The sequence below is a fragment of the Rousettus aegyptiacus genome, unplaced genomic scaffold, assembly GCF_014176215.1.
Source record: "Rousettus aegyptiacus isolate mRouAeg1 unplaced genomic scaffold, mRouAeg1.p scaffold_m13_p_16, whole genome shotgun sequence".
Lineage (NCBI taxonomy): Eukaryota > Metazoa > Chordata > Mammalia > Chiroptera > Pteropodidae > Rousettus > Rousettus aegyptiacus.
In genome coordinates, this window is record NW_023416291.1 from 5,658,740 (window position 1) to 5,684,825 (window position 26,086).

Consider the following 26,086-nt stretch of genomic DNA (forward strand, 5'->3'; position numbering starts at 1 on the left):
ATTAGATTCCTCCATTCTACTTCAGCAAGAAGTTGAGAACTTTAAGAAGCTAAATCTCATTAGTAAAGAGCAGTTTGAAAACCTAACACCTGAACTTCCTTTTGAGCCAAACCAAGAAGTTCCTGTAGCACCTTCACGGTCCAGGCAAGGTATGTAAATCTGCTTTTGTGTAAATGTCTGAATACTATTAAAGCAGTTCTAAATTGTTTTTAAAGTTTGCTCCTTTTTTATTTGTGGAAAACATTTAGATATCTGGTAAAAGACTAGAATTTTAAAAATCGACTTTTATCTTTTGGTGAACTTCAGAATATTTTAGAGATTTTAAAATGTAGATTGTAAATCTGGTCAGACAGCCTTGTAGTAAATGGGCAGAGTTTGAATCCTACCTTACTTTTGGTGAATAGACAAGGAATCATAAAGGTGACCTAGGAGTCATCTGTCGTAACACCAGATCATGCTCAAATGCAGCTGTTTACTTAAAAGTAGGCAGTGTCTGTTTGTTCTTTATGTGTTTCATTTGATGTGAGATTATAGGAATGTTTCTCTTCTCAAAATAAAGAAGAATTTTCACTGACTTGCTGATTTTTAAAATACACCATTAGCTCATTCTTTTGTTTTAATGCCTTAGCTTTGTATGAAAATATAAATACATTTGGGATAATCATAAAATAAACCTGACATTTGCAGGCAAGTGTAACTGATTTTGTTATAGTCTTTTCCAAAGTCAGGCTAAAGAAAAAGTTTTAATTTTGAAAACAAACATATACAAAACTTGAGTGAATTGTATAATGAAATCCCCATGTACCTATAACTTACCCATTAGCTGCTTAATCATATCATGTCCATTTTTTTCATCTCGACTTCACTCATTCTCTTCCTTCCACTTGATTCTTTTCAACCACACATATTATTCATAATTTTTCATTCCTAAATATTCTGTATGTGTCTTTTAACACATAAGTATCATAGTACCATTATCACATCTAACATTAACTGTAATTCCCTAATACAAATACTTAGCATTCAAATTTCTTCATCCCATGGGTCGGTGGGGAGGTGGAGTCAGGATCCATATAAGTTCCAAGCATTGAAATAGATTGGTTGTCTCTTTTAGTCTGTAGGTTCATACTGGTATTTTTCTTCCAATTTATTGTTGCAAAAACTGATTTTTTTATCCCATAGAATTTCTCAGATTCTAGATTTTGCTGATGGCATCCTCATGGGTTCACTGAACCTATTTTCTGACCCTGGATTTTCTATAAGAATTGTTTTGATACAGAGGCTTGACAAGGTTGAGGCTCAAAATTTTGCAAGAATATATCATATGTAGTATTGGATACTTCTGCCAGGAGGCACATAATGCTTGTATTTCTCTCTTTGTGTTGTTAGTAGCTGTTGATAGTCATTGCTTATAGCTTTTATTTCAAAAGGAGCTGCAAAATGGTGATAATTCTGTTTTTATCATTGCTTCTTAATTTAGTAGATAGAATACTTCTATAAAGAGAACTTCCCTTAATTGACTATTTGTTTATCTTGAGATGGAGTTCTCACAGGAGAACTTTGCTTAGTAGTTTTTGAAGTAATGAGCTGATTCCCTTACATCCTTTATTGGTGAACAACGAGGTTTAGGTTTTTGTTTTTGTTTTTAAATTATCACTATAATCTCTCGAGAATCCTAATACACCCTTATATCCTTTGACATTGATAAATTTACTAGTAGTAGTTCCAGTAACTTTTTTTATAAATTCTTTATTATTTTCTGCATAGACAATAATGTCGGCTATGAGTACATGAAGTTCTATCTCTTAACTTTTCTATCTATATTTCTTTCACATTTTTTCTTGACTTAATGTACTAGTTAGGACTTCCAATATGATATCAATAGGAGCAATAAGATGTGACATCCTTGCCTTGTTCCTGATTTTAAGGAGAAAGCAGTCAGTCTTTCATCATTAAGAATGATATCCATTCTAGGTTCTCCATAGTTGCCTTTATTAGATTGAGGATGCTGATTTTTTTGGGGGGGAGGGGGCGGTGGGGGCTTCTTTCTGTTTTGAAATGATTATATAACTTGTCTTAATTAGTTTATCGATATTGTAAATTATATTAATTTGTTTTCTGATGTTGAACTAATGTAGGAGTCCCAAGGTAAACCTTATTTGGTTGTATAAATCATCCTTCTTATATGTTATTGGATTCAATTTACTGATTTTTAAAGATTTTTTTCACTATGTTCATTAGGAATATTGATTTGCATTTTTGGGGGGATTATGTTTGTTTTTGGTATCAATGAGATGCAGGTCTCATAAAATGAGTTGGTAAATGTTTGCTTCTCTTCTATATTTTCAAAGAGTTTATATATAATTACTATTTATTCCTTACAGAATTGGTAGAATTCACCAATGAAGCCATTTGGGCCTAGAATTGTTCAAATGTTTTAAACTATAATTAATTTAATAGATATAAGATTATTTAGGTAATTTATATTTCCTTGAGTGAGCTTTTGTAGTTTGTATATAAAGAATTTGTCCATTTTGTGGAAGTTGTTTGTAATATTCTCTTTTTGTTCCTATGATGTTTGTAAGATATATAGGAATTTCTCTTTCATTCCTGATATTTGTATTCTGTGTCCTTTTTTTTTTTTTTGTAATCGAGCTAGAGCCCCATTAGTTTATCATTTTTATACATGTTTTTAAAGGAAGCTTTTATTTTCATTGATTAATACTTTATTTCTCCCCGTTGCATTATTTTTCTGCTCTTATTCCTTTCTTTCTACATGGTTTGGGTTTATTTTGCTCTTCCTTTTCCAGTTTCAAATATAGAAGCTTGGATAATTGATTTAAGAATTTTCTTTTCTATTATAAGCATTTAGTACTGTAGATTTTAAGTACTATTTTAGATGCATCTCACAAATTTTGATATGTTTTCATTTTCATTCAATTCCAAGTATTTTCTAACTTGTTTTGTATTTTTCTTTGACCTATCAGTTATTTAGACGTGTTTTTGTTTAATTTCTTCTTATTTGGATATTTTCCTGATATTTTTAAGAGGGAAATAAGACTTTTTCCTCTAATATAGGTATTTAATATATATTTCCTGCTAAGTAATGTGTTTCACAATTTCGATATGTTGTATTTTAAATATTCTCTCATTTCTCTTGAAACTTCTCTCTGGACTATGGATTGTTTAGAAATGTCTGATTTAATTTTAAAATGATTGGAAATTTTCCTGTCTTTCTGTTATCAATCTCACATTAATATATAATTTAATTCCATTATTATCATAGAACATGCTGTGTCTTTCAGTTCTTTAAATTTATTTTATTAATCAGAATATGGCCTATCTTAGCAAATGTTCATTGTGCATTTAACAAGAATATTCTACTGTTCTTGTGCTTGAGACTTTTTAAGTTTTCGATCTATGTGTTTATGTTATTTTTAATAAAATTTGGAAAATTTTCAGCCGTTATTTTAAATTAACATTTAATACTTTTTGTTTGTACTTTTTTCTCTTTCCTCCTTTAAGACTTTAATTACATGCATATTAGGCTACTTGAAATTGGCCCACAGCTCACCTAATACTTTTTTTTTTAATGTTTTTTCTTCTGTTTTAGGTAATTTCTACTCCTGTCCTTGAGTTTGTTAGTCATTTTTCCAGCAGTGTCTATTCAGTTTTTTCAGTGTATATGATGTGTTTTTTTATTTCAGCTGTTACATTTTTCTTCTCTAGGAGTTCGAACGGGTTCTTTTATTTATTGTCTATATCTCTCTTTGATATGTTCATATTTTCTTCTACCTTACTGAATACATGAAATATAGTTGTAATGTCTTTTCCTTCCTTCCTTCCTTCCTTCCTTCCTTCCTTCCTTCCTTCCTTCCTTCCTTCCTTCCTTCCTTCCTTCCTTCCTTCCTTCTGCAATTGAAGTTATAAGTTCAGTGTTTGAATCCATAACTATCTAACCATTCCTGGTCTGTGGCTGGCAAATTATGACCCACAAGCCAAAACTGGCAAATCATGGCCTAATTTGTTCAAATCTTTCTTTTATACATGGTCTGTGACTGTGCTACAGTGGCATTTTCAAACTAGACTATATGACCTGAAAAGCCAAAAAATGTTTATATCTGGCATTTACAGAAAAAAAAATGCTGACTCTTGCTTCAGTGGCATTTTATTAAAAAATAAAAATAAGTGCCAGTTCTCAGCCTTCATTCACTGAACACCAACAAAATAATGTTGTTGTTGTTGTTGTTTGGTTGGTTTTTTTGGTAGAGGCAGTTCCTGTCTATAAAGACAATGAGGTCTATGAACAAGGTTCATTGGTCCAGATATAAACAGCTATGAGATGATTTGATTTAGTAGCAATAAAATTTGTAAAATCTTAAGTAGTAAAATAGCACACTCCTTAAACTATTATAAGTATCAGATTCATCTAGAAATCTTGTTAGAGCAAGCCAAGCCAACTATACCCAGTGTTTCTGGTTTAGTAAGTTGGGGTGAGACCTAAGAATATACATTTCTAACAGGTTCCTGGATCATGCCAACGTCACTGGTTGGGAATACTTTTAAAATCAGTGCTTTATTCAAGTCCTCTGAAATATCAGTCTGAAATAACCAGTGATATGCTATCTGTTTTTTGTTGTTGTTTTGTTTTGTTTTGTTTTTTGTACTCTCTAGAAATTTCATATAAATGGAATCATGTACCCAGCTTCTTTCAATTAATATGTTTTTGAGGTTAATTCATGTTATGGCTTATATCAGTACTTTGCTCCTTTTTATTGCTAAGTAGTATTCTATAATGTGGACACTACAGTTTGTTTCTTCATTCAATAGTTGATGAATATTTGGATTTTTTCCAGTTTTGTCTGTTATGGAAAATCGGATTTTGAACATTTGTGTAAAGAGATGGACCATGATTTTGATTAAAAAAGTTATAATATTTACATGATATTCATATATCTTCTCAGACTTATAAATGACAAAAAACAACAATTATATTCTTGTCCCATAATTACTAATTTTATCTACTATAAATATTTTACATACTTGCTATTTTATTGACTCTTGATAATTTTATGTCAATTGAAACTGGTTTATTTGTCATAGGATTTCTTACAATTTACTTGATTGTACCTTCTTATCCTTTAGCATGTTAATTGATCTCTTCTATTTCTTATAAACTGGTATGCAGATATATAAGATTTAGTATATTCAAGGTTTTTATTTTTCTGGTGGCAAAACTGTTTCTTAGGAGTTGTTTAGTTTCCGTTGCATCATATAACGGTTTCAGGCTCACTCTTACTGATGCTGCAATTGATCATTATGTTTAGATGTTATCAGCCTGATTTATTCATCATAAAGTTTGCTTTCAAATTTTTTTTAAAAAGACTTTTTTTAGATCAGTTTTAGGTTCACAGAAAAATGAAAAGAAAGGTACAAAGATTTCCCGTGTTCTCCAGGCCTCCCACTCGCATAGCCACCACCCACCTGGAGAAGGGTGCTGCTTCCCTGTAGTGACATCCATGTCAGAGTTGTACATTGGTTATAATTGGAGAACCTACCTGGACACATCATAATCACCTGAAGTCCACAGTTTATGTTAGGGTTCACTCTTGGTGTTGTACATTCCATGAGTTTGCACAAGTGTCCAATGACATGTATTGGTCATTATGGTATGATATAGAGTATTTTCACTGCTGTAAAACATCACCCAAAGTCTATAGTTTACATAGGTTTCACTCTTGGTTTTGTACATCCCATGGGTTTGGATACATGCATAATGACGCATATCCACCATGATACTATCATACAAAATAGTTTCACTGCACTAAATATCCTCTCTGTTCTACCTGTTCATCCCCTCTCACTCTCCAGCCCCTAGCAGTCACTGATCATTTTACTGCATTCGTAGTTTTCCATCTCCAGAGTGTCAAATAATTGGTATCATAGTATGTATCCTTTTCATATTGGATTCTTTCACTTCGTAACATACACTTAAGGTTCTTCCATGTTTTTTCATGGCTCGATGGCTCGTTTCTTTTTAACACTGCTTAACATTCCATTGTCTGGATGAACCAGTTTATCCATTCACCTACTGAAGGATATCTTCGTTGCTTCCAATCTTGGCGGTTATGAATAAAGCCACAATAAATATCCATATGCAGGTTTTTGTGTGGACATGTTTCAGATCCTCTGAGTAAATAGTAAGGAGGGTGATGACTGCATCATATGGTAAGAGTGTCTAGTTCAGTAAAAAGCTGCCCAACTGTCTTCCAAGGTGGCTGTACCATTTTACATTCCCACCACCAGTTAATGAGAGTTCCTGTTGCTCCACATCCTCTCCAGCATTTAGTATTGTCAGTGTGCTGGATTTTGGCCATTCTCATTGGAGTGTTGTGGTAATCTCATTTTAATTTACATTTCTCTGATGACGTGATGACGTGATTTTCTAATTTGCTTATTTGACATCTGTGTATCTTCTTTAAGATACTGTTTAGATTTTTGGCTCATTTTTTTTTTATTAATTGGGATGTTTGTTTTTTTATTGTTGAGTTTTAAGAGTTCTTTATTTAGTTTGGATTACAGTCCTTTATCAGATATTTCTTTTGCAAATATTTTCTCTCTTTTGGTGACTTGTCTTCTCATTCTCTTGACAGTGTTGTTCGCAAAGCAAACTTTTTTTTTTTTCCATTTCAGTGAAGTCTAGCTTATTAGTTATTTCTTTCATGGATCACGTCTTTGGTGTTGAATCTCCCCTCAACATTTTGCCAGATGGTTTTAAGAAGTCATTGGTGAATATTCCCTAGAGCCTCAATTTCATTAGAATTTAAATATATAGCAGATCCTCAAATAATGTCATTTTATTCAATATCATTTTGTTATAATGTTGATGAGATGCTATAAGAACTTAACTCTTATTTATATATCTATTAGCCTTTGGTAAAATTAGTTTCATTTTATGTTGTTTCACTTAAAGTTGCAGAACCAATCGATGACATTAAGTTAGGACTTAATGTAGTCATTTTCTATTCTGTCATTCCTTTTGTATTTCTTGCCTTCAGTCTTTAAGAAATATTTTTTATCAAGTTTTTGACACTCGAATTTTATAGGAAAGAAAGGATAAATACTTGGTTCTTTCTTTGTATTCAGTTTATCAATTTTTTGAATAATGAGTTGGTGCCCAACCAACCTACAATATGATTAAGGTTTAAAGTGCCATTATGAATTCATAGCCCTTATTTATTTGATATGCTTGATTTCAGTCATTATTTTTAGCGATTTGATTACTTCATTTTACTGGCTGTCTCCCCTGAAGTTTGCTGTTTTGCCCTCATGACCTAAGCTAATATTTTCTTTATCAGTATTATCGCTTCCTAGGTTAAGATTTCCCAAACTTGTTATACATTGTGCTCCAGGTTTTATTTCTTTTAGGAGTCCAGATAAGTGGGAAATGAAATTTAGAGACCATTATCTCATTACTAGGAAGCTTACTATTTCTGAGTTGTTACTGCTCCTGTATCTTTCAAGAAGGCACTGGATTTTACATACATTCATTATAGAATCATATTTTTATCCTTGAGATCAGATATGTACAGGGAAAACAGCATTAACACAATTCAGTAAAGTTTATCAGTCATTTGGTCGGGATATACTTTTTCCTAGGTGCCATTGTAGACATTGGTATAGTAATATAAGATTGTGGCCCTTGCTTTCAGGGAAGCACTGGGATTTTGCCTTAGCATCTAATGAGATGAAATGTAAGAAAATAAATTGTAATTTAATAAGTCAACCAACAAGTGAGTAAAATACAGAGATGACACAATGAGGAAAATTGTATTTTATGATGATGAACCTAAACTTCTACTAGAGGCAAAAGGGAAACACTGAAGGATTTTAGGCAGAAATTTGAAATGATCTAATCTGTTCCTCAGAATAATCATTCTGGTAATGATAAGGAAAATGGATTGGGAGGGAGGGGAGATGACAAGACAGGGAGCCGGGCAGGTAATCGAGTGTGTAAGTTCACTTTTGGCTTTATAGACTTGTGTCTAGAATAGTGCTCAGCAAGGTTATTGTAGGAATCAAAAGAAGTCGATTCCATACAGAAGTGGAGCCCACTTTTTTGACACTACTACTTGATTCACCTGCTTGCACACTTAGTATCTTAACATAGGATTTTCACAAACTAATAAGCAAAATGACCCAACAGAAAAATACTCAAAAGATATGAATGAATGCCAAGCTCATGAAAGGAGAAATCTGAGTGAGGAGTATACACATGAAAATATATTTAGCTTCACTAGTAACCAAGGAAAATACAAATACCATTTAAATTCATAAGATGGAAAAAATATTTAAAAGTCTGAACAAAACCCCATCTTGTCCAGGATATAAAATTTCTGGGACTTTTACATGTTGCTGATGGAATTATAAATTGGTGAAGCCACTGTAGTGATGAACAGTTTGGGAGTCAGTATCCAGTAATTCAGGAGATGCATGTGCCCATTGAGTCAGCATTATCATTTCAGATAAAACCCTAGATAAATCCTCACACCTGTTCAGAGAGACATTCAGCAATGTTCACTGCAGCATTGTTGATTATGTCAAAACCTTGGCAATTTTAAATGTGAATCTTTAGGAGAATGGGTACATTTTGATACATTTGCATAATAATCTGCACGAGTATGAATAAACCAAAGCTATGCAAATATACCTGAATATTCAAATCACAAAATATTGACTGAAAAGGCTTTCAAAATGCTACATATAGTATAATGTCACTTAAAGTTAATTAGGCAAAATAGTTTTATTACATGAATAATAATAGGTAAAAATATCAAATTTAAGAACCTGCTTGTCTGAGGAAGAAGAGCAAAATGTGATTAGAGAAGCTTACGTAGTGGGCTTCAGCCTATTTTTAAAGAAAAGTCAGAAACAGGTACAGCAAAAATAAAATTTCATAAATCTAGGGGATGTATAGAGAAGCATTTGTTATTTTTTTATTATATATTTAAAAAGTTTCTAATGAAATTTTTTGAGAGTAGAGCATTTCACAATTATCCTTTTGCTCAAAGTAAAATATTTTCCTAGCATCTAAATACTTTTAATGGCATTTTACAGATTTGACTGATGAATTAGCTCAGAAGCTGTTTGTTGTTTCAGAAATATCTTCAGCAACAATGGCCTATTCATTACCAACAGCAGTTCCAGAATCTCCTAGAGTGTATCCTGCAAGGACACCCAAAACACCTCGGACACCCAGGTTACAAGATCCAAACAAAACACCAAGATTTTATCCTGTTGTTAAAGAACCCAGAGCCATTGATGTAAAGGTACACTAATCAACCGAGACTATAAAGTCTGCATTTTGTATCCTCTAACATCGCAAAGTGAGACTTTTTAGTTTCTTTCACATTAAAAAAAAAAATGCATATTTTGGATTGTAAGAATTTGTTTTAAAATGGCATTTTACCTTAGTGATGTTTTTCTCAGGTTAAGGAGTAACTTCTTTAACAATTGCGTAGCGTAATCAAAGATGATCAGAAGGTGTAATGAAGAATTAGAAGTTGAATTTCCTTTAACCCTGTTGAGAAACCTAGTCAAAGACCTTTTTTGTTAAGTTTTGTAACTTGTATATGGTATGTCTTGAGTTTTGTGACTTCATATGATTTCATAATGTGTCATCCACAGTATGAAAATGTTTGAGTTGGTTTACAGTCAGAGGGTTTTAATTTACTTGTGAAGTTCACACTACTGAAAGTAATTGCAATGTGTGACTTCTTTTCCTTTAGAGTCCAAGAAAGAGAAAAACAAGACACAGTACAAATCCCCCTCTAGAGTGTCATGTAGGTTGGGTAATGGATTCCAGAGATCACGGGCCAAGAACATCCTCTGTCAGGTACTGTACATGTCAAACATTACTTTTTTCTTGATTCTAAGCTCGTTGAAAACAGTTACTAACTAGATGGTTGGAAATATTTAAAATTAACATTAGCAAACTATGAACAATGAAAATAGTAAAAAGATACTAAATAAGGGGAGATAAGTGTTCTTAGATTATCTGATCTTTTTTTTTCTACTCTTTTTCTAAGAATTTCTATTGACCTATATTCAAGTATACAGATTTTTTTTTTTTTGTCAGCTCTTTCCAGTCTGCTAATAAGCACGTTAAAGGAATTCTTTATTTCTGATATTATGTCATCTGCAATTCTTCATTAATCTCTAATTGACTTCCTCACAGGAGGGATGCCAGTCTGTACCCCCTATTTCTCAGTGGACGACTTGGCCTTCTGTTGCACTGTGAGGAATTCTTTATCTCTGCTTTCCCTTATCTCTCATTGCCTCTTTGAAAGTTCTTTTTTTCTGGGCCTTTTTGGCAAGTGTGTCAGTAGTGTTATAGTTACTCTACTGAAATTATTTAACGCTAGCTAACTCTACATTCTTTCAACAATGCTAAATGTTTTACATGCATTATTTAAATTTTTGTATATGTCTTCTTTAGCCAGTAAATTGATAGATGGCAGAACCGTACGTAGTGCCTGGCATAGTTGATACCCAGAAAATGATAGCATGAATGAAACTACTTTCCCCACACGGACACATCATGTAACCTTGTGTGACCAAACGGTGTGGAGTATAGAACTGCTCTGTATAGCTTACTTTCTTTAATTCTTCCTTGATTTATGTTGGAGTCAGGAATGTGCACTGATTATTTGGTTTGAGTGATTCCTAATGTTATGGAGACATTTCAAAGTATGCTTATCCTTTATCAAGATACTCCTAAATTTCAACTGGTTTTGCTTGGTTAGATAGTGATATTAGCCTATGCAATTTACATATAAAATATTAAATAAGCAGATAGGAAAAAGGGGTGTTCCTGCAGTTTGGTGATTAAGTGTACCACTGCTTACTCATAGACAAGTTAAACTTTTATTCATCTTTCCCCAAAAGTTTTTTTGAATGCCTACTATGTGAAAAACTCTGTATTTGGTAGATGTTAATTAAGATGTAGAAGATGTATTTTATGTCTTAAGTGAGATTACAGTATAGTATGAGGCATATTTCTGATTGAGATATAATAATGGTGTATATATGTTCAAACCAATTATGAGAAAGGCAAAAAAATTCATCCCAACTAAGAGTATCATGAGAAGCTTCATTGGGCATGAGCAATGATATCGTTCTTGATGGATGAATAGATTTCAGCAGACCAACGTGGGAAATAGAGAGATAGAGAATTCATGAGGGAGGAAGTAGCAAAGTTACCAGAAATATAAAAATATATGGTGGTGTAGCGCTAGGTGAATAACTTATATATACCTGGAGCCAAAGATAGGCGAATACCACCATAGGGAGATTTTATGGGAAATGATTCTTGTAAAAATTAAATCCCGGTTTAATCTGGTTCTTGAATATCCTGCCGAAAAATTGGGCTTATTCTGTAGGTAGTGAACTTTGAACAGCAAAAGTGATATGATTTAGTTAAATGGTTTTTAAACTTTATGGTTTAAGGTCCTCTTTATAATTATCAAAAATTATTCAGAGCCTAAAAGACCTTTTGTTTATGGGAGTTATATAATTTACTGAATTGAAAAGTAAGTAATTAAATGTTCATTAAAATAATAAACCCATTATACATTAACATAAATAACAAAGTGTTATATTTTTATGAAATGCAGTTTTTAATGAAATGTAATTATATTTCTCAAAAAATCGTGAATAGAGTGGTATTGTATTAAAATTTTTAAAAATTGTTTAATGTTTGGCTAAATATAACTGGATTCTCATATCTAATTCTGTATTTGAGCTTGTAATTGGTTTTTCTGTTGAAGTAGAGGAATAAAATCTAGGAAAGGGAGGAGTATTTTAAAAGCCTTTTGAGATAATTATACATATTTTTCTTTGATATTAGGCCAAAGCCAAACAGGTGGTAGTTTTTTAAAAGTTAATTGCAATGTGAAATCTGAAACCATGTCAATGACCTTTTAATACTAAGTGAATATTTTTTACTCTGTTACCTAAAAAGCAATTTGATATTTTGTACTTTGAATGGATCTTTGCCTTTGCATGCTTTTGTATCATAAATAGGCCATTTGGAAAAATCAATTCACTGAGTTACGCAGATTTCTAAATGTTGACATATTTTAATATATAATTTCGAAAAAAGTCACATTTAAGAAAATAAAGAGAGTAACTTTAGGGAAGATGGCAGAGTGAGAAGGACCAGGAACATATCTCTGCACTTAGACAACAGCTGTACTGGCAGAAACTATCTGCAGTAACTATTTTGGAATCCTAGAGTCTATTTTAACTTTTAAAGCTTTCAGGGGAAAGCTTGTCTGGTAAATTGTGGTTAGTATTGGTCTGTGTCAGCCTTCGGTGTGGTAGCGGCTACCCATCTCTTACCCCCCAGCCCTGTGACAGGCATTTATAAAGATGGCAATCCATATTTCGGGTGTGACTTGCTGGAACCAGGATAGGCAATAAGGACATTGCCCTCCAAATATTGGATTTCTCTGTCGAGACTGCCAACTACTGCTAATAATCAGTAAGGTGCAGACACAGGGTCTGGTAGTCATTGTTCATCCCCCACAGTCTGAATGTCCTAGTTGTAGACATTCAAAAGCAACCACTTATAGAGGGAAGTTTAGGGAACTACCATGCCTGTCCAAGGAAAGATGCAAGCTCAGAAAAGACCTGAGGAGACTTTAAGGTTTTACTACTGGCTAATGCTCAGCATAGAAACACTCTACAACAATAAAAACAAAAGAAAACAAACAAACAACAACAACAACAACAAAACCACAAACCCAGGAGAAGGGGGAGAATCTGATTTCCGGAGTTACTACATTATAAGATTCATGTCTATTTTACCACATATGCAGACTTGCACATACACACTTCTAAAAAAATCACCACAGATCTCATTAGAAAAGTCTTCAGGTATTAGTGAAAACTATCAAACTCATGGTGACAAAACAAGGTTCCCAAATTCTAATTTTAGCATGATAGCTCATATTTGTCCTGAATAGTACACTTATTTTATTCATTTTCAAGGAAACGTCTGACATAAAACAAAGTCTGAATAACCATAATTTGTTGGTTGTTCTTCTAATTAAAAATGGTATTCCATGAAAAAAAAAAAATCAGTTCAGCTCACAACTTTATTGAACAAGTGCTTTGACTTAAGGCAACTGTCTTAGTTTGAGCTGTTGTAACAAAAATAGTATAGACCGGGTAGCTTAAACCACAAACATTTATTTCTCACAGTTCCAAGATCAAGGTGCCAGCAGATCCATAGTCTGGTGAGGGCCCACATCCAAGTTTACAGATTGTATCTTCACAGAGAGGGAGGAAGCAGACTCTCTTATGTCTCTTGTGGGAAAGGCGCTTATCCCTCTCATGAGAGCTCTACCCTCATGTCTTAATTACTTCCCAGTTCCATCACCCTGGGGGATAGGAGCTCAACATTCAGTCCATAACAACAGCCGTTGACAGGTATGCCACAAAAGTGCTTTCTGCTTCAATTCCGTTTTTTTCTAATTGTGATAAAAAAAAAAAAAAACCACATAACAAAACTTATTATCTTAACCATTTTTAAGTGTACAGTACTATAGTATTAAGAGTATTCACGTTGTGAAACGTCTTTAGAACTTTCTCATTTTGCAGGACTAAAACTTCTGTTCCATTTTGTCACATACAATAAGACGTGTATACGCAAGGGTTGAGATTTCATTAAGTTATTTATTTTTTTATTTTGCTTCATCCTGGACATTTTAAGTTGAAACTGGCATTTAAAAAATTTTGCAAGTGCATAATAGTGAGTAATACAGTCAACTAGTAAGTAAAGCTTGGTGCCACTGTCTCACCTTGTCTCAGCAGTTTTATACACCATCGCTTTAGTACTGTCAATACAAATGTTAACACAGTGAGAGAGCAAGTTACTATCTTAGTATTATTGTGAAAATAGTTTGGACTTTGCAGACTTTCTGAAGGGTTTTTGGGAACCTCTTCAAGCACCCACAGACCACATGTTGAGAACCACCAATTTAGATCAGTGTCTTAGGAAGATCACTTTGGTGGCGAGATAGAGGAGGCAGATAGAAAAACGAGACCAGAAGGAAGAGGAGAGCCTAAATTCGAACAATGGAGTGCAAATGAAAAAGAAGAGACAGATTTAAGAAATATTTCAGAAGTGGGATTAATTTACAGAATTGCAGGTATGTCTTTACGATAATGAAATTATTGCCCTTTGTGCCAGATTTTATTCCTTGTTTCCTCTTATTCAATTTACATCATTAATCTACTCATGAAAATTGAAAATATCTCCAGTACTGTAAGAAAAAAAAATTAATTGATTTAAACCGAATTAATAGTGAATCTGGAATAGAAGAGTAAGTTAGCTATTCAGTTATCTGCTTCTTCTTATTATTTTAGTTTGAGAGCTGGTGACTATATTCTTTTTAACTTATGAATTTACCTGTGTGTTGACTATAAATAGCAATTCATATGTAGATCTGTATGTTATTAGTTTAGGAAAGTTTTGAAAACTAACTCATTTTCTACCACCTCAGACTCGCAGTAATGAACAAACACATGTTTTAAACACTTGGTTCTTGATATATCAATTTGAAGGCTTTTTCCCTCTTCTCATCCTCAAACAGCAGTTCAAATGCTTCGCCTTCAGAAGGTGCACAACTAGTAGGAAATTATGGATGTACTCCTCATTCATTCCCAAAGTTCCAGCACCCTTCCCATGAACTTTTGAAGGAAAATGGCTTTACCCAGCAAGTGTATCACAAGTATCGTCGAAGATGCCTAAGTGGTGAGATGCTTGTCCTTTATATAGCTGTATTTAAAATTAGAATATAAATCTAAAAATTTCCAACTGTAACATTTAATATCAGATTAAGATATTCTTTTACTATGCTTATAATTACCTTAAGTAAATGTGTTTGTATGTATTCTTTATTCGTGTATTTTGTAGCTTAGACACATTAGGGAATAAAGTATAAATATTTAGTATATTCTTGTTGCCATTGACAAATGCTTAAACTTGAGCAGTGAGCCAGAAAATGGATTAATAGTTGTCCTGTATTTAGAAGAAATCCAAATACATTTCAAGGATTAATATGTTTCAGCTTTATTTTCTGTTATGTAAAATGTCTACTGTTTTGACTTTAATAAATACCTTTCATAAAAAAAATGATTTATTATTTTAACTTTTTCAGAGAGAAAACGCTTGGGAATTGGCCAGTCCCAAGAAATGAATACCCTCTTTCGTTTCTGGTCCTTTTTCCTCAGAGACCACTTCAATAAAAAAATGTATGAAGAATTTAGACAACTTGCTTGGGAAGATGCAAAAGAAAATTACAGGTCAAATATTTTCTCATATTTTTACACTTAGAGTTTTAAAAAATAATTTAAAAACTAGTACTGAAAAGTAGCTCCATTTCGAACCGTGAAAATAGCACAACGTAACTGGAGAGAAGGCTACACGAGTTTCCGATGGCTGCATACCAAATTACCCAAAAACTTACAAACGACAAACATTTATTAGTCCACAGTTTCTAAGGGTCAAGACTGCAGGAACAGCTTAGCTTGCTGGTTCTTGCTCATGTCTCTCACAGAATTGCAGTCAAGGTGTTGGACAGGGCTGCCTTGTCTGAAGACTTGCTGAGGCTGAGGGTCCACTTCAAGCTCATCCACATGACTATTGGCAAAAGTCTTCAGTTTCACCAGACAGGCCTTCCCAGAGGGCACCTCATAGCATGACTTGACCCAGAGCTTATGATCTAAGAAAGAAGAACTTCTAAGATGGAAACCTCAGTGTCTTGTATAATCTATACTTAAAAGTGATGTACTGTCACCTCTGCCATATTGCATTGTTCATAAACCCACCCTGGTACAGTGTAGGAGGGGACTACACGAGATCGGAACACCAGGAGGTGGGATCATTTGGGACCATTTTAGGGGTTGGCACAAAGGCAAAACGAATGTGCAAGAGAGATTTTTCCCTCTCTAGCCCCACTGTTACAGACTTCCCTATATATCCCCAAATTGATACATGCTTAGAGCCATGCCAGCTGTTAGGACTCCTTGAGTGATCTCATATGTCTTGACTTACCTGTTCAATCTCATTGTTTCTACTCTTAGTCCTTTCGGCAACAGTGGTGCACGTTCTCAGAGTGAACCAAGCTTTCTAGCCTCCAGGCCTTTGGTCGTATTCTTACCTCTGCTATTCTTATTCCTCCCTCTGCTTTGCTAACTCATTCTTTTTGTCCAGGTTAGACCTTGAGAAGTGTTCAGGGAGAAGTGCTCAGGGAGAATTTTGAGAGTACCTATAGGGCTGAGTTGAAACCAGACCAAGAGGGCGAGAAGGAACATGAAATGAACTCATGTACACTGTTTATTCCGGAGTAAAGAGAGAAAGGAGATGTGATGGAAAGGAGGAAAAAGAATTTTTCTCTCAATATTTTCTAAATTTACCCTTCTTCAACAGTTCTAAAAATGGATTCCTCTTGTAAGTCTCAGATAAATATATATTGTTAATCGGGTATTGGGATTTTCAAGAGGAAAAAGATGTTGCAAGTAAATTTTTCTGAAAAAAAAAAAAAAACCATTACATTTGTACTGACTTGTATAATCTTTATTTTGATCAGGAATGACAGATACATGAAATACATACCTCTGTTTTCCTCTCCTCTGTCCATTACTGACATCTCTATCAATCCCAGCACTATCGGGATTTAGATTTATTTATAGTCTTTACCAGAGTTAACACAAAAAAGCAAAATTTGCCATTTCTGATCTCAGTGTTCTCATTCATGCTGTGGCTTGCTACGCATTAGTAGGTTGTGAAATCAGTTTGGTGCTTCTGACTTGCTTTAAAATATTTAAAGAATAGTTTGAAAAACTTACATGTGCTTTCATGTATACATGTATTATATATGAGTGTTGTATTGACTTGGTCACACATTAAAATATTTTTTATTATCAAACTTAGAAAAGTTTTAAAACCATTGTTATAATTAATTTCAGCATATTTTGCTATTTAAGCAAACAATTTGTTCTTCGAGACTTTCTAGTAACTGTTCTGATCCTATTTCTACCCAAGTCTAGGTTGGGAATTCCTCTTCTGTGTTCCTCTGTGTATGTTTCTAATAGCTTTTTAATACCATTTTATAATTTTGGGTCTGTTTCTTCTGCGTTCATGATTAGACTGGACTAGCTATTCCTTAGGAGGTATAGCACAGTGGTTAAGCACCTGAAGACTTTGAAATAAGACCTACGTTTGAGTCCTAGCCCATTAATTTACTGTGACCTTGGTGAATTATAATCCCTGTAAGCTTTAGGTTCTTTATAAGGTGGGGAAAATTATGGTGGATACCCTCATAAGGTTATTGTGAAGATTAAAAACAAACAGCATGTGAAGGGCTTAATGTGTTACCTAATACCTAGTAAGTACCCAATGAATGGTTATTGTTATTAGGGAGAAGATCATTACTAAATATATCCATTCACTAAAAATAGCAGTAAGACCATTTCAAGAAGGAAGGAGAGAAGTAACATTTATTACACATCTTCAGTGTGCCAGTTGTGGTCTGAGTGCTTTACGAATATTATCTCATCTGTTCTTGAAAAGGATATTATTATTCCCATTTATAGGGATACAATCACAGCCTAGAATTCAAATATAGTGCTTTCTGATTCTCAGCCTTTAAGCTGTCTCACCGTGAGGGGTAAGTGACTAATTGACAACCAAGAAGCTGATCATTCATTCGCCCCTGCTCTTCGCTGCAGCGGTAATGCTGCATATTTGGGTCGTTATTAATATCATACCTTTTTTTTTATAAATGTAAAGAATTCTTATGAGTTTACTTGAGCCAAACTGATGAATATGCTGGGAAGTAAGGTGTCAAATGTTTCCTTTTAATGTCATATTATTAGTCTTTGGCATTCATTTGCTAAAAAACAAAAGTAAAAAAATCCAAATGTAGTAGTCTATTAGCCCTTACCAATAATCTAAGAATTCTAACATTTCTCTAAAATATTGTTAACTTGATAAAACCAAAAAGTTCTCAGTTCTACTTTCCAGAGGGAAGACAGAAAGGGGCCTAGGCTTCAGCCCCAGAGATTCTGATTTCAATGGTCTGGGGCAGAGCCTGGACATCAGTATTTTTTTATGATTCTTATAAGTAGCCAAGGTTGAGAGCCACTGATTTCAATGTAATATGATCCCATAAGGGGAGTCTCAAGGCAGATTTGTCATTCTGGGTTGGTGTTTCTTTAGTCTTTAGTCCCTTTAGTCGTAATTCATACAAGCTCAAAGAACAGCATCACTTATGGCTACCAGGGCAAGGGCTCCGGTTTGTGTGTGGGTGTGTAGTTGGTGGTCTTGCTGTTCTTTTGGACTGACCATCACTCTTCATCTTGTAAGATGGTTACAGAACTTTCTCAACCCCCATCCCGCTGCTTCTCCCCCTCTCTCCCCTTCCTGTGAATAAGCCAGGCAACATTATGTTATGAGTAATGAAGAAACCGTAGTCACTACTCCACTGTGGCATCCAGAATGATTCAGGGATTCTAACCAAGGAATCTTTTGTGACATGTTTTAGTTGAGTGGGCTAAACGTGGTTTTTTCACTGCTGTCTCGTTGACCTTGTCCACTCTCATGGGTTCTGCTCATTGCCATTAGTTGAAGGTTGAGACCACGTAGTTTGCAGATCCTCTGTTCACAACTTATCTCAAGTTCTCTAGGTAGTTATAGAAGGAAATAAGGAAATTTGTTTTCTGATTTATGTAATCATTACAAGTCTTTCAGAAAATGGCTTTTTATTAAATGTACTTTATAAAGCAGGAAGGGTCTCTTAGGAATCATTTAATTAGGTTTGCCCCTTAATAGTTTGAATGGGTCAACCACACTTAGGGTCTAAGGCACAGGGTATGGACTTTATCTCTCTAAAGTAAAGATTGTGTCCAAGAGTATTTAATAACACGTCCAAACACACCATTGTGAACCTTGGTTTGGGGAAAATGTAAAACATTCCCAGTCTGTCTTTAAATCTTTTGACCATTTTATCAGGAATGCCAAGGGGAGATCCCCTGTCCAAAGAAGCCATACTCTAGTTGTCCAAGGGCTCCCTCTTATTATTCAGGTCCCCAGTATACCTCCAGGAGGTACTTTTGCCAGATCAACAAAAACGGCAAAGCGAGCTATTACTACCTCAGCTAAACATCTGCATGCTGAAAATTACATACTTTTAAACATTCATTTTTTTTTTGTTCGGGATTACAATGCTGGTAAGTATGAGATGTTGGCATTGCTATAGCAAAAATTTCATTAGAAACATTTCATTTCTTTTCCACAGGTACGGATTAGAATGTCTGTTCAGGTTTTATAGTTACGGACTAGAAAAAAAATTCAGACAAGAAATTTTTAAAGATTTCCAAGAAGAAACCAAAAAAGACTACGAATCTGGTAAAATAAACAAACACAACAAAACTTATTGTATTTGGCAGTTGTAACCTCGAATCTGTTAGTGAATAGGGAATTCATAACTTTTTTCTTCAGGGCAGACCACTGAAGACGTCAGGCCTCTATTACGGTTCTTGATGAAGGATGGGGCACAATGTATAGTAAGAAGGCCTGTCCAGTGAGGTGCGGGAAAATACTCCTAAGTGTTTCATTTGTGGAGTTGTACTTTGTTGTTCTTTGTTGTTATTCCTTTGACAAACATGATCACTTGCTGATGTTTCCTTACATGGAAATTCTATGTAACATCAGTAGAGGTGCTTGGAATCGGGGAGTAGCACCGTGGGTAACAGTGCAGGCTCTGGGCTAGCTCCCTAGGTCTGAATCCTATTTCTATTACTTGGTAGCTGTGTGACCTTGGACAGGTTACCTAACCTTGTTAGTTTGTGTACTCATCAGTAACCTATACAAAAAAAAAAAACAAAAAAACACCTTTATCACAGGGTTGTATATATGCTTCAAATTAGTTTAATACAGAATCAGCTACTTAAATAATACCTGTTACATAGCAAATGCTCAATAAATGTTAGCTCCCATTGTTCATTTTAAGGTCTTATTCTCAAGATCTAGATAATGTACATATTGGAAGATAAATGATTTATTGCTGGTATGATCATTTTTAATATGAATCATTTTTTAAATTTCTATATAATTTATTATGTGCATTCTTTGTTATTAGGTCAGCTGTATGGATTAGAAAAGTTTTGGGCTTATCTAAAATATTCTCAATCTAAGACACAGTCTGTCGATCCGAAACTTCAGGAATACCTCTGTAGCTTTAAGAGGTTAGAAGACTTCCGTGTCGATGTAAGTTTTAAGTCTTTATCTCTTTTTATTATTTGTTCTTTTTATTACCTTAACATTTTGAGCTATCAGTGATTTTTTTAACTTTAATTTTAATTTTACAATTTTAATTTTTTAACCTTTTATTTTCAAAATTTAGTTTACAGTTTTAAAATCAGACTTTAAAACACATGCAAAAATAGTACAGAGAATTCCCATATCCTTTTACTTAGAATTCTCAAATGTTAATCTTATATAACCACAGCTCAATTAATTGTCAGTTTACTTTAAATTTAATATGCCCTTATAGTGAAACATGTAGATTTAATAACTTACTGTGGATGTCTTATGAATTTCTCACTGGCAGATTGAAATTTTTTCACTTTTTGTGTACTTTTATCCTGTTGTTTTTGTAACACATGCTGGCGGATTCCCCACATTACAAAACTAGGGCAAGAATATTATGCACATATGTTATGTGCATATGCAGAGACAGCAGAATAGGCTTTAAACAAGTTGATTTCGAGAGGAAAAGGAAAGGATTTTTAAAAGAATGGGATGGACATAAGGTAAAGAGAAAGGAGGAAGAAGAGGAAAGAAAAATAAAGAACAGGAGAGAGAGGCTAAAATGTAGGTCCATCTCTTCTTAGTACTGTGATTTGTTTGTCTTGAAGTTTCGTGTAAATGGATTTGATGGCCCAGAGGTGGCCGTAATGGAATTGCCTATCTCTGTCTCTGGAATTAAGAGCTATGTTTCTAGAGTGGCCTAGCCATTTCCGCCACAAAGATGGCCCTACTTATAATGGTGACTTTAGCCTTATCAAAATGCAAGCTAAGAATTCATTCCTTCACTTTTAAATACATGGAGTAGTGGAGGAGGAGATTATGGCCTTACCTTGTCTTCAATTAAAAATATTATTAGTCTGGTGGTGTGTCATCCAGGCTCTCAAACCTCTGTGACTGGAAAGGCCCAAAAAGCTGCATCTTTTTGAGTGCAAGGTTCCTTTCTACTGCCTGCCCCCTCTTTGCCTGCAGTCTGGGGGGATTTGGGAGTTTTATGGATATTTGCTGTTTAAAAGTGTTTAAATTTAGCGCAATCCATAATGCTCTCCAGTTTTCTTTTCCTAGAAATCCTGGATAAACTTATCCTCAAACATGCTAAAGGTTTTTTGACTTGTTATCTCTTTTTTTCTCCTGCTTTCATTTATGTGTTAAACATTACCAGGTAACTCCTAGGATTGGAGCTAAGGGCTGAGAAATGGACTAGAGTTTTATAAATACTTTGCAGTTGACAAAAGCTGAATAAAGTAGGAAAATAGCCTCTCTGAAACATTTTCTTGGGGGCAAGTAACCCGTCTTCTGCTTATGCCCCACTGCGTAGTCCAAACCCATGTTTCGAGTGAAAGAATGACACACTACTAGTAAGCTGATTTAATTGGGGAAGACCTTTAAGTTTAACACTTTAAATTGCTGTTAAGTTTTTGTTACACTGATAAAATCTGCTGAAGTGGCAACAGTTTCCCTCTGTTGGAAAAGTCTGGCTTTAGATTTTAAAGCAAGGATAAAGAGTATAATTGTCACTATGTTGTCTTTCATAATTTGCAGCCCCCCATTAGTGAGGAATTTGGAAGAAAAAGACATTCATCTACTTCTGGTTCGGAGAATAATCCTCACAGACATCCATCTAATTCCTCCACAAAGTCACCAAATGCTGCTAAGCCTGCATCTGCCAATCAGCTTCAGGTCCCAATAAATTCTTCCAAGAGTACAGCACAGGAGTCCAGTGACAGTTCACACCAGAATGGTGCTGCCTCAGTCTCCGCAAATGGTGAAATGTCTGAGAAATAGATGCTTATGAAAGTTGTTTGCCCTTGAAATCAGCATTTACATCAGTATTTATTTGGGAAAAATCTTCTGATGTTTAATTGTGATTATCAGAAAAAAGAAAAGTGGTAGCATTTTTTTTCTAGCAAGATCAAGTCTAAAAACTTTTTCCCTGATTTCACAAACAAGGATAGTTTTGGTGACCTTCTGTAGAGATCCTCTAGTAATACATTTTGATCTCAGTATTTCTTTTTCAAAGCCATTGTTTACAAGAATAGCATTCCTTAAATATATACAAAACAACAAGGAATGCCTAACATTTCAGCTCATACTTCTTAAAGAAGATATAGTATGTTGTATTCATCTCTTCTGTAGAGCTTTCTTAAAGATTCCAATTACCCCACTATCAATTCATATTTGAACTTCTCAAAAACGAAGGAAGATTACGTGTATTTTTTAATTCAGAAAAAATATGAAATGATACATTTGCTTTCCTTGTAGACATACAGTTGAAAGGAGATTAAAAAAAAACACAAAAGTAGAAATATGTTGCAGTTATAGTGAAGCATGTGCACTTTGGATGCTGGGTTTTGCTTTTTCACCCCACTAGTTACACCTCAGGGTCTTCGTAGTTATCGTGTTGGTGTGGAGTGCTCTGAATTGGCATCAGCTGGTCTTATATTAGGAGTGATTTACTTTTGTGACTGTGTAAACCTGCACAAGTAATTGAAAAGAGATGAAATCTGGGTTGGGACTGGTTGGAATATTGTCCTAATTAATTAAATCTTACGCTGCTTTGAATGCATCCGCTGTCTGTACATCTATAGGTGGGTATGTTAGAAAAAGATTATTTTCAATTTAAAAGGAGTACCTAGTTTTTCCTTTTTGTTTATTTTAATTTTGTTTTATGCTCATAAGTGTTAGAGGAGTTACAGCAAGTTGATTTCTAATTTTTATTACAACTGATGTAAATGATAGTTTCAGTTTTTGTGGGAAATAAAAAAATAAAGTGCTTATTCAAATTATTTGAATGATTTTTAATTATTTTTTGTTTGAAACGTAGTTGAAAAGCTGTAATATTCAAATTTTGCTAGTAGAAGATTATTTTTTGTGAATGAGGTTTCAGTTATTAACTTATATCTCATTTTTATTTAGCACATATATTTTCTTGTATTGGCAGTAGCAGCTGGTTTAATACACTAATTTATTATTTTTGGCATCTTGTTCTTATAGAATGACAACATCAAAGTACATATAATCTTGTTTGGATATATGTGCTATCTGATAATAGATTTTCATTATGTTATTTCTCATGCTTAAATGATAATTTGCAATTTTATAAGATTTAATATTGGGGGAGGGTCATTTTGATGTATTTTAAGAAACAGTCAAATTTGAATATGTAGAAAATTTTACTTAAAAAAAGATCTTGGATAGATAATTCAAAGCAACTAATGCATTAGAATGATATATTTTTAAATGTTTTCTTAAGTGGATATGTAGTTCTGGCTTTTCAGTCAGAAATTTCCAAACCGTGCTTACTACCCTTACGTCATTTCTTGAAATGATCTAAAATCTTTTCAATATCCTTTTTTTGTTGAACACATATATCTGAAACCTGTATTTAACCTAAGGTCATTTCTTCTACTCACCTAAATATGCAACTGTAAATTTGATTGGAAAATTGTATATTTTATATGAAAATATAGTAATCAAGAGTTTTGAGATGTGTAATAAAATCAGTAATTTTGTATTTGATTATAAAAGTAATACATGTACACTGGGAAATTTAGAAAAGCACAAAGAAGAAAATAAAGTACTTTTTAAAAAAGAAAAAAAATCAATATCATGCTATACATATAGCATTATAACCTGCTTTTTCACATAACAGAGGTAAGCATTTTCTGATGTCATTAATATTTCTACATCATGATTTTTTAAAGTTATAGAGTACTTCAGCATATGGATGCACCATAGGTTATTTAGCTAATCATCTATTGTTGATCTTCAGCTTGTGGCCAGGTTTGGGCCCTTATAAACAATTTAATTAATAATATCCCTACAGATAATTCTTTGTGTATAAACTTTGAGTTATTGCCTAGCAGAAATCCCTAGAAGTTAAAGTTCTCAGTAAAAATGTAGTCCTATCTCATGTGCTTTAAGATGGTCACATACTTTTACACTTTAAATATTTCTCTTCGATAGATTGAGCAGCAAAAAAATATTATTTTAATGTCATTATTGCTATCATTTTTATCAGGTTACTAACAGGCGACAATTTTTATTATTTTAACTGTGTAGATGGCTTGATCATATCCTTTATATTTTTCTTTTGGAGTGATTATCTTTTTCCAATTGATTTATAGAGCTTTTTTACTTCTCCAGGATATTAACCCTTTGCTTTCTAATTGTGTTCATGCATGGTTGACATGGTATGTACTTATTTTGGCAAAATTTTTAAAAGGTATGCCCATTAAAGAAATTCTAAATGTAAAACTCAAGCAAATAAAAAAAAATGTTATTCAGTGAAAAGAAAAACATTATTGACAATAATTTTTTACAGCCCTACCCAAAATTTATACTTCTAGAGACCTTAGATGCTCCCTTCCTTATGATTTTGCACAGTTTTGATTTTATTAAATACAGAAGGCCACACTAAAATGTTTAAATCCTGACAACATGTCCTTTTAAAGGAATAGTTGAAGTCATTTTTGGAATTCTTTATACTAAAAGGAATTAAGGAAGAAAATTATGTTTTAAAATAGATATTTTCTTTTTAAAATAGATTTTTATGTTTTAAATTTTGCCAATTTGGGACTCCGCTCTGACATTCTTTCATGCTTCTCCTTGCCATTATACTAAATGTCATTACCATTTTCCTTTCTGTGCTTAATCTTGCCTTTCAACTAATTTCTTAACTCTTGTAAACTGCTTTATTTTATTTTTGCCTGGAAGACTGATCTGATGGAGTAATACCTAATAATGTCACCACTAGATGGCAGAATGGAATAAGTCAGATCTGGAGGGGGAGAGAGAGAGAGAGAGAGAATGAGTGTGTGTGTGTGTGTGTGTGTGTGTGTGTGTGTGTGTTGGAGAACTCTCACTCCATCTTGTGGTGATATATAATTATATCAATTACTCTTGCATTCTTAACAACTCATTACCTTTTTTAGGGCAATGCCAAATTACACTTAGTTGTTCGTAAATAAATATAGTAACAACATTAAGATTGGTGTATGGTTAAAGATAAAAATATTGCTTTGGTTTTTGTCCTTTCACTTAAAAGTTTGAAGTACTTCATTAGCATTATTTGTGATTAACTCTCGAGATGTAAACAAGGCAGGAAAATTGTAAGATGTGTTTGTTTAAATGTCTGGCTAACCTAAGCTGTGTAGCTAAATCACACAGCAAGTGAGTGAATTTGGCTCCTGCCTGAAACATGAGATACTTGAAACTATATGTTGCTTTTATAAATGTTTTAGAACATGTTTAGAAAGTTTTCATTACTTTAGGGTTATTACTGTCAACTGAAGATACTATATTACTATTCAGAAATAATGATAGTTCTAGTCTTAAAAAAGTTTGAGGGAAATATGCCATATGGTAAACTAACAGAAAGAACCTCTAGCTTTATACTGTTTTACCAATTTCCTTAATTCTTTACAATGAGTCTGTTTTTAACTAGGCTATTAAGACATGATTTGGTTAAAAGAATGGTTTCTACCAATATACTATACATATTTGCTTCAGTTAAAAAAAAAAAAAGGCAGCATGTGCTGTTTGTTGTTTTGATTTTTTTTTTCCAGGTAATGTTACAAGCCTACAAAATTGAATACTTGCTTAGGATACATTAGACCTCCATCACAACCTGAATACAGTCTCAGTACTATGATGTTTAATGTTAATTTTTTCTGGTTTCCAGTTGAATGCCCTTGAGTATATCCTAAG

The 26,086-nt window shown here is 33.6% G+C and overlaps 1 protein-coding gene across 8 annotated transcripts in view; it reads left to right on the forward strand.

Moving 5' to 3' along the window:
• Positions 1 to 23,889, forward strand: part of LARP1B (La ribonucleoprotein 1B) — a 71,800-nt gene extending 47,911 nt beyond the window's left edge. For 4 of the 8 annotated variants that reach the window (XM_016148091.2, XM_036233480.1, XM_036233478.1 and 1 more), the window contains 8 exons: positions 26 to 149; positions 9,160 to 9,329; positions 9,789 to 9,895; positions 14,661 to 14,821; positions 15,228 to 15,372; positions 19,368 to 19,477; positions 20,211 to 20,338; positions 21,920 to 23,163. In XM_016148091.2, the coding sequence (XP_016003577.2) occupies positions 26 to 149; positions 9,160 to 9,329; positions 9,789 to 9,895; positions 14,661 to 14,821; positions 15,228 to 15,372; positions 19,368 to 19,477; positions 20,211 to 20,338; positions 21,920 to 22,162 (1,188 nt within the window). In that variant the 3' untranslated portion in view covers positions 22,163 to 23,163. Of the gene's footprint in view, positions 1 to 25; positions 150 to 9,159; positions 9,330 to 9,788; positions 9,896 to 14,660; positions 14,822 to 15,227; positions 15,373 to 19,367; positions 19,478 to 20,210; positions 20,339 to 21,919 lie in introns of those variants that run through there. The other 4 variants (XM_016148090.2, XR_004954842.1, XM_036233481.1 and 1 more) reach the window with 4 other exon arrangements.
• Positions 23,890 to 26,086: the final 2,197 nt, after the last annotated feature.